The sequence below is a fragment of the Lontra canadensis genome, unplaced genomic scaffold, assembly GCF_010015895.1.
Source record: "Lontra canadensis isolate GAN:19392208 unplaced genomic scaffold, GSC_riverotter_1.0 scaffold116, whole genome shotgun sequence".
Taxonomy (NCBI): domain Eukaryota; kingdom Metazoa; phylum Chordata; class Mammalia; order Carnivora; family Mustelidae; genus Lontra; species Lontra canadensis.
The window spans coordinates 53958-67207 of record NW_022631110.1 but is presented as its reverse complement, the minus strand read 5'-3'; the positions used below and the strand labels follow the sequence as shown (position 1 = coordinate 67207).

General features: G+C 43.8%; 1 protein-coding gene and 1 pseudogene across 1 annotated transcript in view; both read right to left on the bottom strand.

Moving 5' to 3' along the window:
• Positions 1-13250, bottom strand: part of CA5B (carbonic anhydrase 5B) — a 55606-nt gene that overhangs the window by 12186 nt on the left and 30170 nt on the right. Inside the window, exon 3 of the mRNA XM_032840724.1 lies at positions 7469-7666. Within this exon, the coding sequence (XP_032696615.1) occupies positions 7469-7666 (198 nt within the window). The remainder of the gene's footprint in view (positions 1-7468; positions 7667-13250) is intronic.
• Positions 508-1402, bottom strand: LOC116857002 (annotated as a pseudogene).

Below are 13250 nucleotides of genomic sequence, written 5' to 3'. Positions count from 1 at the left end.
ATCTTTCAAAGTTAAACAAAAGCCACAAAAATTTAGGCACAAGGCTTAAAGGACTGTTTTTCAATGTAACTGTAAGAAGTCTAATTTGTCATGTCAGCAAACAAGACCACAAGTAGATCTATCACGTTGGAGGATTTTAATGACAATTAGGATATTCCTGCCACAATTAACATGCAATCAGTGCATTCCCTGTATGGCCCTTTTATTGCAATGAATCAAATTCTAGAAATATTATAAGTGCACGTACTTAATAAAGGAGAGCACACAACAGAAACAGTCCATGCCGGCTCTGGATGCAAGCCACTTTTCACGTTTGTTATGAAGCGGCAGCAGAACAGTCTGGCTGCTTGGTTACCCAATCAGATCTCACCATGCCAAGAACTATTCACTCCTGTATGGCTTTCCACAAGTTTTGGGCCGTAAATAACTAATGTCAATATCAGGAGCTATGGAACCATCTGTAACCGGAGCTGTACCCATGTGGGTTTGAGAAGAACAAAGAGAGCATTAAGCAGTCACATGAAGGCACCGCGCTGCTGTGTGTATGCGGGAGGCTCCCCATGGAGGCCACGTGCAGCCACTCACCTCCATGTCTTCTTCACAATGCTCATCTCCATTGACTTTGATTCTCTTACTGAGTCACCAGTTCCCTTTCCCACACAACAGTCTTTTGTTTTAGGGGAGCTTGGTTCCCTTGGTTTCTCCTCTTGTTTCTCTTTCTCGCTGTCCTCCCCTTGTTCCTCTTCATCGTAATCCTGTGTAACTTTCACATCTATGTCACTCTCTGATTGTCCTTCCCGATGATCCATTTCCCTCTTTCCTTTTCTTCTTGCTTGTTGATTATTCTCTTTCATTTCTGCTTTTTTCTTTGCTTTTATCTTTCTTCTCCTTTTTATGTCTCCTAGGGGATGGTGAGTGAGACAATTTTCTCTTTTTAGGAGATCTTGTGCCACTCCTACTTCGTCCTTGTCCCTCTCTGCTTGTGCTTCTGGAATGTCTGTCTGTGCTATGTAACTTTTTGGTGGTATTTTGGAACGTTCCTTTTCTTTATCTTCTTTCTTTTTGGCCCTGGTTTTTGATGTGCTCCTTGGCCTTCTACCTATCTCTCTGGAATGAAATCTTCTCTGTCTTGGACTTTTGGATCACTGCCTACTCCTTGACCTAGAATGTGATCTTCTTCTCGAACTGCTTCTTGATTGCCTCTGCCTAGAAGATATGGGAGCCCTCCTCTTCTCAGAATATGATCTTGACCTTGAGTTACCCATGACTGCTTTTTAAATGTGCAATAAAATGCAAATTTCTCTTAGCATATTTATCCAATCCAGTTTCATAAAATGGAAATGGGGGGACAAAAGATGCTCTCTTTCTTTTTTTATGCACTGATACTTTTTTTTTTTCTTAAGTAAACTACACTCATCATGGGGCTTGAACTCACAACCCTGAGATCAAGAGTCACATGCTCTGCTGACTGAGCCAGCCAGGTGCCCCTTGTTTTTCAATTTTGGAAGAAAAATATTCAGATAAAACGAGATTTTAAAATCACCCTTCCTCAGACTTTGGGTCGTGCTGGTATTTTTTTCCCTTGAATTTGCTAACACATATTAATTAGTTCCTCTTTTCCTCCATTTAATCCAACCCTGGTGATGTCCGTCCATGGTTAAACCAATACAACAGCACAAAACCCACCCATCTCATCTAACTTAGCGATCTTTAGCATTTCTTGCATCACTAGTTGAATTTTATGTACGACTACAGCAACCCCAAGGACCAAACACATTGGATATGTCATGCAGTGGTTGGCTATGTATCTTACTGCCTTTTGAAAATATTTCACATAATTTCTTCTTTAAAAAAAGTTTTTGAAAGAGGTGAGCAAAGACACCAATGAGAACTTTTCTTTGAGGGACAGGGGAGGTGCAGAGAATCATACCACCTGATTCACTAAATGACTAGGAGGATGGTACTAGAGCATGCTGAAATAAAAGTAAAATCATCTTCCAAAAACTTGTTTTTCTATGCCAGCTCTATACCGTGAGCTTGATTTTGGCAGATAGTCAATCTAATCTGTTCAATGAAATTGAAGTTCTTGTCCCAAGTGAAGTGAGCAAGGTGAGAGAGGAAGGCCTTCTCTCCTATCCGCAGAAAAACACTGGCCACATACCCTGGACACTGACTGTGTGTCTCCTCCCAAGATAATGAGCAAGGCAGAGAGGAGATGTTAGCAATGCGTGGCTGCAGGGGGAAGGGGGGCAGAACTGGTCTTCAGGTGTGTTTTGATTCCCCCCCACATAATACGAAATACATTTTAAAGTTCATCGCCAACATTGAAAGCTATACAATTTCATATAAAAATCCACATTTGCCATTAGACAAAGAGATGCCCCGCCCATGCTGGGCACATGCTCCCGCCAGGCAACAACAGGTTGGGTGGGAGGAAGAGCCACTGATTTTAGACGGTCCTGCCAGTTCTTCACAGTTGCCACTGCTGCTGATTCTTCCAGACTCTCCCAGCCTGGCTCACGCTCATCACCTCTGTGGCACTGCAGGTACCTCTACGTTTGTGATCTCTGGGAGGGAAGTTAGATTCCCAGGCATCTGACTCGGGCACTTCCAGCTAGAAAAATCATTAAGTCTCTACATATGGGGGTGCCTGGCTGGCTCAGTCGGTTAAACGTCTGCCTTTGGCTCAGGTCATGATCCCAGGGTGCTGGGATTGAGCCCCATGTTGGGGGCTGCTCAGGAGGAAGCCTGCTTTTCCCTCTCCCTCTGCCTCTCCCCCAACTTGTACACGTGTGCACGCGCCCGCTCTCTCTAATAAATAAGTAAAATCTTTAAAAAAAAAAAAAAGTCTCTACATGTGCTGAGTACTGTACCTTTATAACCTGTACACAGGGAGAAGTGAGAAGGAGATACTCTCCTGTATGATGTGGCTAAGAGCATGTACTTTATAGGAAAAGGACCTCAGTTTGCATTTATGGGCTTTGTGTCATTAGCCATGTGGCCTGGGAGTTTGTAAGATGACTCCCAATGCCCCCTATCTCTTGCTATTCACACCCTTGTGTGATCTCCTCCCCTTAGTATGAGCTAGACCTTGCAACTTGCTTCTAAGGGCAAAAGTGATAAGGATGTCACTTTTGAGATTAGGTTACAAAAAGGTGCGGGTTGCCATCTCGCTTGCCCTCTCCGGCTCTTCTTACTCGTTCGCTCTGACGAAGCCAGCTGCCATGCTGTGAGACACCCACTTGGCAAGGAAAAGGGAGTGGCCTCTGGCGAATAGCCAGCGAAGAACTGAGGCCCTGAGAGAAACTGAATCCTGCCAACGGCCACTTGAGTGAATTTGGAAGAGGATCCTCTGCCAGACGATTCTTGAGATGAAACGCCAACACAGCTGACACCTCAATCACGGTCGAGCGCGAGACCCAGAGCAAGAGTTCCCAGGTACGTTGCATCCTGATTCCCCATCTCTGGGAAGAGTTCACAGAACTTTCCGTGTCTCAGCTCCTGCCCACCTCAGGATGTGCTTGTTTTCTTCCTTCTTGCACTTCGACCATCCCTTCTTCCTCTTTCTCTTCTGAGCATGTGGCACAGTGCCTGGCACTTAGAAGATCCTCAATGAAACCAGGGACTACAAAGTGTTGGTTGGGTTTGTTGATTGAAAAACCACTGGTATCTTCAGCAAGAGCGAGGAAAAGGGTGGGGTGGGGGCGGCAGAAGTGTGGATGAGAGGGGCAAGTACAGTCAGCAAGAAACAGGCAGAGGAGGAAGAGAGAAGATAGGAAATTAGGAAGCAGAGTAGTCATAAGACACAGCCAACAAAGATGTACTTATTTATTTGAGGTTGCTGACATTTTGTTGTTTCAGTTTTCTAAGGTGAGAAACAAGTGAACTTATAAAAAATTAGGTAACAAATATAAAACACCCAGCCTAGTGTTGGGTCTATGGTGAGCAAGCTATGCAATGTTCACTCCCTTCCTCTGCTTTTAACATGGAGGTGAAGGAGCTAGCAGAGGAAGGGATGATGAAGGGAAAGGCGATACACAGGACCCATACAAATCAAACAAAATGCAAGGAAATGGCCACAAAACTGGGGGTGATGGAAATGTTCTAAAAATGGACTGTCCTAATAGTTCCACCACCCTGTGAATGTGCTAAACATCATTACACTGTTTTCTCTGAAAAAGGAAATGCAGGACCAAAATTCAGAAGGAGAAGTTCAAATGTCTATGGAAGCAAGAAATTCTTCCTGGGTTTACTAGTGATGCCCCAAAAAAGTGTAAAGGGATGTAAGATGGGGCAGGAAGCACCCTTAGGAGAACAATAGGACTCATCTCTTCCTCTCATTGAGGCCTGGTGACATAGCCGATGAGAATACTTTCAGAGGAGGTGAAATTAGAGATCATTCATGGGCCCAAGCATAATTTAGAGAACTTCCCCACAATATTTTATATCCTTCACACGCCCTCATTAAAATCACTGACTGTGTTCTATTCAGGGGAGACAAACAATAAAACAATACCCAGCAAAGGGTGGTGGTATGAGATGCTCACATACCTTCTCTTATAATCCTAATTTCTGTAGGGTCGGTGGTGATGTCCCTCTTTCATTCCTGATTTTACTAATTTGAATCTTCTCTTATTTGTTTTCTTGGTGCACCTAAGAGTTTATCAGCTTTGTTGATCTTTCTGGAGAACCAACTTTTGACTTCATTGAATTCTGCTCTGTCCTTTATTATGCCCTTCTTTGTGTTTGCTTTCTTTACTTTGCTCTTCTCCTTCTAGCTCCTTAAGGTGGAAAGCTAGGTTATTGATTTGAGCAATTTCTTCTTCTCCAGTATGGGCATTTTCACATCTATTTTCCCTCTAAGCACTGCTTTTGCTGGATCCCATAAAGTTTGATATGTTTTCTTTTTGTCATGTACCTTCCCCAAACCCTTTCCTTGCACACCTTATCCTGAATTCTTCGTAAAGCACACTGCAGCAGCGGTGCCTAGTTGTTTTTTTTTAATTTATAGACACTGATATTTATTAGATCCTTTCCTTTCTACAATTAGAATTGGTTCTTTCCTGTCTTCATTTCTATGAAGTCTTTGCTCTCTTTTACTTTTTGTGTTTTGTGTTCCTTCACACTTTCTTCCTCTTTGAATGCTATGAATTATTTTGCAACAGCATGGAGAAATAGCAATGGAGAATAAGCAGGAAATAGGAGGCAGCCACTGAAATGTGGAAAAAGAAAGACAGAAAGTTAGGTACTTATTGAAGATTAATGGTATCTTAAAGAAAATGATTATTAAAGCAAAACAAAAAGAGGTTACCTATCTTGCTCCCTCCAAACAAAACAAATGGAAAATTAGCAACCTCTCTACAGTTTTTCTAGTATGTTTTGTAAAAACAGTGTGACACTCTGACACACCTAGGGAGGGTAGCGACAAGGAATGATTTAGTTGTCTTGGGAGATCTCTAATGAGCTATTATGAGGAAAATGCAGGTCATTTGTTTTCCATCTGAGATGCCCAAGCAAACAGGTGGATAAGAATTCTTGAATATATTAAAAAAATAAAACAGAAGGCTATCTGCCTGGAACCATCTGGAGATTAACTCACTTGGTTAAGAAACCAACTGAACAACTTCCCACAATTTCCAACTCAGTGAAGAAATCATAGATTGGAAATACACAGTCTCTGGACCCGTAAGCTCATTAGAAGGCTAACCAACATTCAGGATCTTCAGAAGAAAACAAAGAAAGTTGCCAGGGACCTAGACAGGATTGAGACTTGAGAGGATCGCTACGCATCCAGAGTGCACGAAAGAGAGGTGTTATTTACAGACTGGGTCTCCCCACTAGGCTAGCCGGCAGGAGTAATGGTAGAACTCGACAGAGACAAGTAAAGCTCATCATCGTACAAGACAGTCATCTGGAACATAGGAATGTACGTTGCTATTTTGAAGATTTCTGGAATCCTTATATACAATGTAATATTACAGGCTTCCAATTGAGATGGGGGTACACTACAGGGTTTTGGAAAAAATAAGGAAAGATACTAAAGAATCTGGGCTGAAAAGGAGTAATTACTTTCTTCTTGGTTTGTGCAATAGAAGTAAGATGGTCAAGGTTGGGGGCCATGTCATAACCCGGGCAGAAAGAAGAAAATGGGGAACATAGAGACACCTAAGCTCTTAAAGACAGACCTGAGCACTTCCTGGATCACTGCAGAGAAGCAGGTCAAAGGGAAGAGAACTAGAGAGAGAGAATTCCCAGGGGAGGAGCAGTCAGTTTGCAGCTGGGCCAGAGGGCCCTGTCTAAGTATCAGAGCATCACTAGGAGAATACAAAGAGAACCAAGATACAGCTGAGAAACCTAGAGCCAGGGTAGATACAGAAGGGAACACTTCTATTTATGCTTTAGGTCACACTTTTTACTTCATTCATTCACACTTTCACGGATCCATCTCCTCATATTCATCGGAGAAAACTAATTGCCTTAAAGGGTTTCTCAGTCTTGGCTCTATTGATATTTGAGGCTGGATAAGTCTTTCCGATTGCTATCCCATGTACTGTAGTTCTTCCTCACCAGTTTTTCTCCTCTTGACCCACAAGATGTTAGTCACACCGCCCTTCCCCCACTCCGCAAGTGTGACAACTGAAAATGCCTACACTTGTTGCCAAGTGTCCCAAGCCCCAGGGGAGTGAGAGGGGGCAAAACTGCCCCTGGCTGATAGCCACTCTTTAAAGATACGCAATTTCAACTATTAATTATTTCAGACTAAGATTACTTGATACCATCAAATTTGGTTGGAAAAAAGAAGAAATGGAGAAAAGAAACCTACATAGAATTAATCACATTCTGTGTTCAACAGACACTAAAGGTTTCAGGTCAACTTTGAAATCATTCAGATTAGTTTATATCTGGGTAGACTGAAAACCAGAGAAGATTCAAAAGCAATATAACATTTGGATCTGAAAATCTCTTTTAAATTGTGTTTCTGTTAAACTAGGTAACATTGTTTAATCAACAAAATTAACATGACTTTCCATTTTTCTATGTAGAACTGGTTGCTAAGACTATAGCCTCATACACACATGAATATTCTTTTTGTCCCATTTCAAAGGTATTGCAGTCTGCTCAGTTAAATCTAAATTGTAATACTACTTAATGTAATAGTCTTGTGAAGTCACCAAGCAGAGAAAATTAGTACATGTTCAAAGCACACAAAATAAACTTCAGGCAAGGCTTTTATTTCAAAACCTATCTCCTTTCTATACAGAGAGATATACACACTTATTAATAAATATTATCTATACTACAGAAGAAAATGTTCAGAAAAACTAGACGGGATTTTTTTTCATATGTTCAAAAAGCTCAGTGCAGTGAGTCCCACGCCACTGCTCAAAAAGGAAGCAGCGTGGTGTGGCCTGTGCCAACACCAGGCTTTCCCTTTAACTCCAGACAAGACCACAGGTCGGGCTCTCACCTGACTTATCTGTAGAATCTTCAAATTCCACCAGGAAAGAGTACCCGTTATTCCAGACGTGGAGGCAGGTGGTCGGGTCGTAAGAGATGGTGAGCGGTTTTAAGCCGGGATCATAGACGCTGTCCCTCCAGCGGATGTTGATGGGCGACTGGCGCTCGCCCCCCGGGACCAGGTCCACGGTCTCCCACAGCGGGTGCACTAGGAGAAAGCACAGGGGGCCATCGTCAGGACGTGCGCTCTGTGGGATCACATACCAGGCGAGTTCAGGGCTGTGGTGTGCCGAGGGGATGCAATCCAAGTCTCAGGGACGAGCCACCCGGGACAAGCCACTGGGGGACTCAGGGGCCAGACGGAAGCAGGGGACAGAGGCCGCTCAGAGAGCGCCTGGCACTGGAGCCGCCAGCCTGCTGCTCTGCCAGCCAGGAGCGCTCAGTCCATCCTCTCCTCTCACCTAAACTAAATGGTGCCCGTTCTCCTGAGGACAGGAAGACGCAAGCAGACCAGCACCATGCGGAAGGAGGCTGTTCTCCAATGCGTTTCTTTTCCTTACTGACCATTTTCTGAGCCCCAACCACCAGACCAGGTTCACATACAAATACAAATTAATCAAACTTTCAACTGAAACTTTCAACTGAAACTTTCTTTCCAACAAAGGCCGGAGGGAGAGAGGAGGGAGAAGTTTTGGAAAGCAAGTGTTCACCAGAGTGATGAGGGAACAGAAGGCTAAGGACAAAGCACAGGGGACACCCTGCAACCCCCACCCCCCACTCCTGGGTGGGACATGTGGGCCATTCTTCCAGGAAGCTCCCAACTGTCTTGATGTTAATGCCTTGCTACAGGGAAAAACAACCTGGACTTGACAATGGCAAGGCCTCCAGTATCCTGTGAGCCTTTAGCATAAGAAAGTCCTTTTGAAAACCTCCCTTTCCCTTACCTCCCTCAACTCCCAAGTATGTGACCAGCCGCCCCTCGCAACCCTGGGCAGCAGCTCTTCCTGTCCACGGGTCCTGTCCCAGTACTTTTAATAAAACCACCCTTTTCCACCAAAACTCTTTCTTGGTTGTCGGCTCCAGACCTAACCTTTTATGAAAAAACTTTTCATAAAAGTTTTTGTAAAAACATAAGTTTTTAATTGCTTGTCTAGTAGAAATAAAGTCTGTAATTTAGCTCACAGTTTTGAAGATTTCTGGATTATTTATACAATGCAATATTACAGGCTTCCAACTGAGGTCAGGGGAACACTCTAGGGTTTTGGAAAAATGAAGGAAGGTACCGATGAATTTGGGGAGGAAAAGGAGTCACTACTTCTTAGTTGGAGATAAGCTAACCTTACGAATAACACTCCCAGTCATTTCACCAGTAAAAAAAAATGGGGCTTTGGCGGGGAAGTGGAAAAGCAGAGAATTACAATCCGGGACAAGCAAGCTATAGCAAAACCATAGACAAGTGCAGAGAACGAAGGAGGGGAATGCTCTTTTACAGAGGAAAGGAGGAAGCTGAGAAGGCTTTTAGAAACACAAAGTCCACAGAGCAACGTGGGAGCTGGAACCGTAGTGGCTTCTCACTGCCCAGGTTGTAACTGTGTCTCACTGGCCGGGCTCTGGCTGGGGCAGAAGGGAAGGGCTCCCTCCTCGTGCTGAAATAGTAAAGGTGCAGCAGAAGGGGTATGCACGCGCAAAATCGATTTCTTCCTGTTGAGTTTGCAGCTGACAAGGAGCGCTCCCACTCCATTACAGATTTAGGTGTGCGTGCACAATCTGTCCCACACAGACGCCACCCACCACTGACACTGATTTCCCACGAAGAATCAAGCACCGGGTGTTCCTCGTAAGTCTCTGAGAAATCTCCGTGGACTTCCTGTAACACTGACAGCTGCTGAGACATCATGCAAGATGGACGGAAGGACATGCATGACTCGGGGTGCTCCATCCTCTGCCCCTTAGAAGCACCCCAGATGGGTAGAACCAGAGCAACTGGGAAAGTGAAAGATTTATGAATTGAGATAAATCGTTACCAATGACCCTCTGGGCCTCACCCCACCACGAAGAGTCTAAGGATTTGTAAGTGATGAGGCAGCTGTGACTCAGTCGATGTCCCATGTGTCTGGTGGGGTCCCTGACACTCCACTGTCCTTCTTCTTTTTTTTAAAGTTTGTATTTATTTAATTGAGAGAGAGAGAACACAAGTGGGTGTGAGGGGCAGAGGGAAAGGGACAAGCAGGCTCCTGGCAGAGCAGGGAGCCCGATGGATGTGGGACTCGATCCCAGGACCCCGAGATCATCACCTGGGCCAAAGGTAGATGCTTAACTGACTGAGCCACCGAGGAGCCCTGAGCCTCCACTTTTCATTAAAAAAAATTAAAAAACAGAAACTTACCACTGTTACTCCTACAGAGAAGGCATCTCCTTGAGGTAGCTACCCCAAATCCAAGAAACTGGAAATTCAAGATCTTAGCCTTGTCATTTCTGGAAATAGTGCCCAGACAGAATAGACAAAGCTCTTCAGAAAGTTGCCATAATTGTGATTCTCAATGGAGGGAACAATTCTGCTCCCAGGGGACCTTTAGGAACATCCGGAGACATTTTTTTTTTTTTTTTTTTTTTTGGTTGTCACAACTGGAATTGGGTGCTACTGACACCTAGAGGGTAGAAGCCAGGGATGCAGCTAAACATCCCACAATTCACAGGACAGGCACCCACAAGTGTTGGGCTGGCAGAAAGAAAGGGCTACTTAAGATGGCGAAAGTTCCCGCCACAACACCTGAGCTCGGACAGGAGAACAAAAACTCAAGCAGGAATCTGAACCGCACCACCCCCAGCCCCGGGCTCCCGTGGAGCAATGGGACCCTGACAAGCGGGAATCTGAGACCCCCGCCCCGGGCTCCAGTGGACCAATGGGACCCCGACGAGCAGGCGAAATATCCAAATAAGGGAAACTTGCCAAAGGACCCCTGAACTCCCCTGGAGACCCTTTAAAAGCCCCTTTCTCCCTGCCTTGGGGGCGACTTCCGCCACTCTGCTTTCCAGAGTCTCGGAACCTCGACCGAGGGTGCCCACCTCCTCCCGGCGCAACTTTCCTGGCTCCCCTTCTCCTAAGCCCTGAAACTTCGCCCGAGATGCCTTTAATAAATCTTGCCTTGTACCCACTTTGCCTGGTGTTGTGTTTATCTTGTTGAAAAACTTTACAACAAGAAAGAACTGTCTGACCGCAAATACCAATAATACCAAACTTGCGAAATCTTGGTCTAGAATTAAAAGCTATAGGCAAACACAAAAGAGTATTCTCTTTTTCTTCTCTCATATAATGCACTACTCCCATCTCTAGAGAGGTCTGAACCCGATGTTTTTGGTATTTTCCCTTAGTGTAAAAGAACTGGTGGAGATCAAGAACTTGCTATAGAGAAACGACAACTTTCCGTTTCATAAATCCTGAGTGAAAAATCCATATGAATGGGTACAATACAGTCACAGTCAGATTACAATTCACATTCCTTGCAGACAGGAGCCATATCTTCCTCCCCTTTTTGTTACCTTGTAGTGCCTTATTCAATATATGTCCTTTAATTTTAGTCTTGATTATCCATCCGCTATTGTTGGGATAAAAAGCTGTTTTAGTTATTTGTGTGATATTTTTTAAACTTCTAGAAAGCCCTAGAACAGCCCTGATTGACTTATACTATTTTTTTTTATTTTTTAAAGATTTTTATTTATTTATTTTGACAGGCAGAGATCACAAGCAGGCAGAGAGGCAGGCAGAGAGAGAGAGGGAGAAGCAGGCTCCCGGCTGAGCAGAGAGCCCGACATGGGGATCGATCCCAGAACCCTGGGATCACGACCTGAGCCGAAGGCAGAGGCCTTAACCCACTGAGCCACCCAGTTGCCCCCACTTATACTATGTTTTGTTCTAATTTTTTATTTTAACACAGTTAACACAACAGTGCAATATTAGTTTCCAGTGTACAATACAGTGATTCAACAATTCCATACATTATCTTCTGCTCATCACAACAAGTGTACCCCAAATCCCATCACCTGTTTCCCCCACCCCCACCCACATCTCCTCTGGCAACCACTGGTTTGTTCTTTAGAGTTAACAGTCTGTTTCTTGGTTTCTCTCTCTCTCTCTCTTTCTCCTTTGTTTGTTTCTTAAATTCCACATGAGTGAAATCATACGCTATTTGTCGTTCTCTGACTAATTTCACTCAGCATTATACTCTCTAGCTCCATCCATGTCACTGCAAATGGCAAGATTTCATTCATTTTTACAATGAATAACATTCCGTTGTATACACATACCACTTCTTTATCCATTCATCTAGTGATGGACACTTAGACTGCTTCCATAATTTGGTTACTGCAAATAATGCTGCAATAAACAAAGGGGTTCATGTATCCCTTTGAACTAGTATTTTTGTATTTTGGGGGTAAATACACAGTAGTGCAATTACCAGATCATAGGGTAGGTTCCTTAACGCTTTGAGGAATCTCTGTATCAGTTTCCACAATGGCTTCACCAATATGCATTCCCACCAACAGCACAAGAGGGTTCTTTTTTTCTCCACACACTCACTAACACTTGGTGTTTCTTTTCTTATTGATTTTAGCCATACTGACAGGTGTGAGGTGATATCTCGTTGTGGTTTTGATTTGCATTTCCCTGATGCTAAGTGATGCTGAGAATCTTTTCATGTGTCTGTTGGCTACGCATGCGTGTTCTTTGGGGAAATGTCTGCTCATGTCTTCTGCCCATTTTTTAATTGGATTATTTGGTTTTCTTCATATTGAGTTGTATATGTTCCTTGTATATTTTGGATACTAACCCTTTAACAGATAGGTCATTTGCAAGTATCTTCTCCCATTCTGTAGGCTGCCTTTTACTTCTGTTGACTGTCTCCTTTGCTGTGCAGAAGCTTCTTATTTTGATGTAGTCCCAATAGTTTATTTTTGCTTTTATTTCCCTTGCCTCATGAGACATGTCTAGAAAAACATTGTTATGGCCGATGTTAGAGACATTACTGCCTATGCTCTCTTCTAGGATTTTTATGGTTTCAGATCTTGCACTTAGGTCTTTTAATCCATTTTGAGTTTATTTTTGTGTGTCGTGTGAGAAAGTGGTCCAGTTTCATTCTTCTGCATGTAGCTGACCAGTTTTCCCAACACCATTTGTTGAAGAGCTTTATTTTCCCCATTGCATATTCTTTCCAGTTTTGATGAAGATTAATTGATCATATAATTGTGGGTTTATTTCTAGGTTTTCTATTCTGTTCCATTGATCTATGTGTCTATTTTTTTTTAAGATTTTATTTATTGGGACGCCTGGGTGGCTCAGTTGGTTAAGCGGCTGCCTTCGGCTCGGGTCATGATCCCAGCGTCCTGGGATCGAGTCCCACATCGGGCTCCTTGCTCGGCGGGGAGCCTGCTTCTCCCTCTGCCTCTGTCTGCCTGTGCTCGCTCGCTCTCCCTCTGTCGCTGAAAAATAAATAAAATCTTAAAAAAAAAAAAAGATTTTATTTATTTATTTGACAGAGAGAGATCACAAGTAGGCAAAGAGGCAGGCAGAGAGAGAGGAGGAAGCAGGCTCCCTGCTTCTAGCAGAGAGCCCGATGCGGGGCTCGATCCCAGGACCCTGAGATCATGACCTGAGCTGAAGGCAGAGGCCTAACCCACTGAACCACCCAGGTGCCCCAATGCTGTTGGTATTTTGATAGGAATTATATTAAATCCATAAAGAACTTTCAGTAGTATAGACATTTTAACAATATTTGTTCTCCCAATCCATGAGC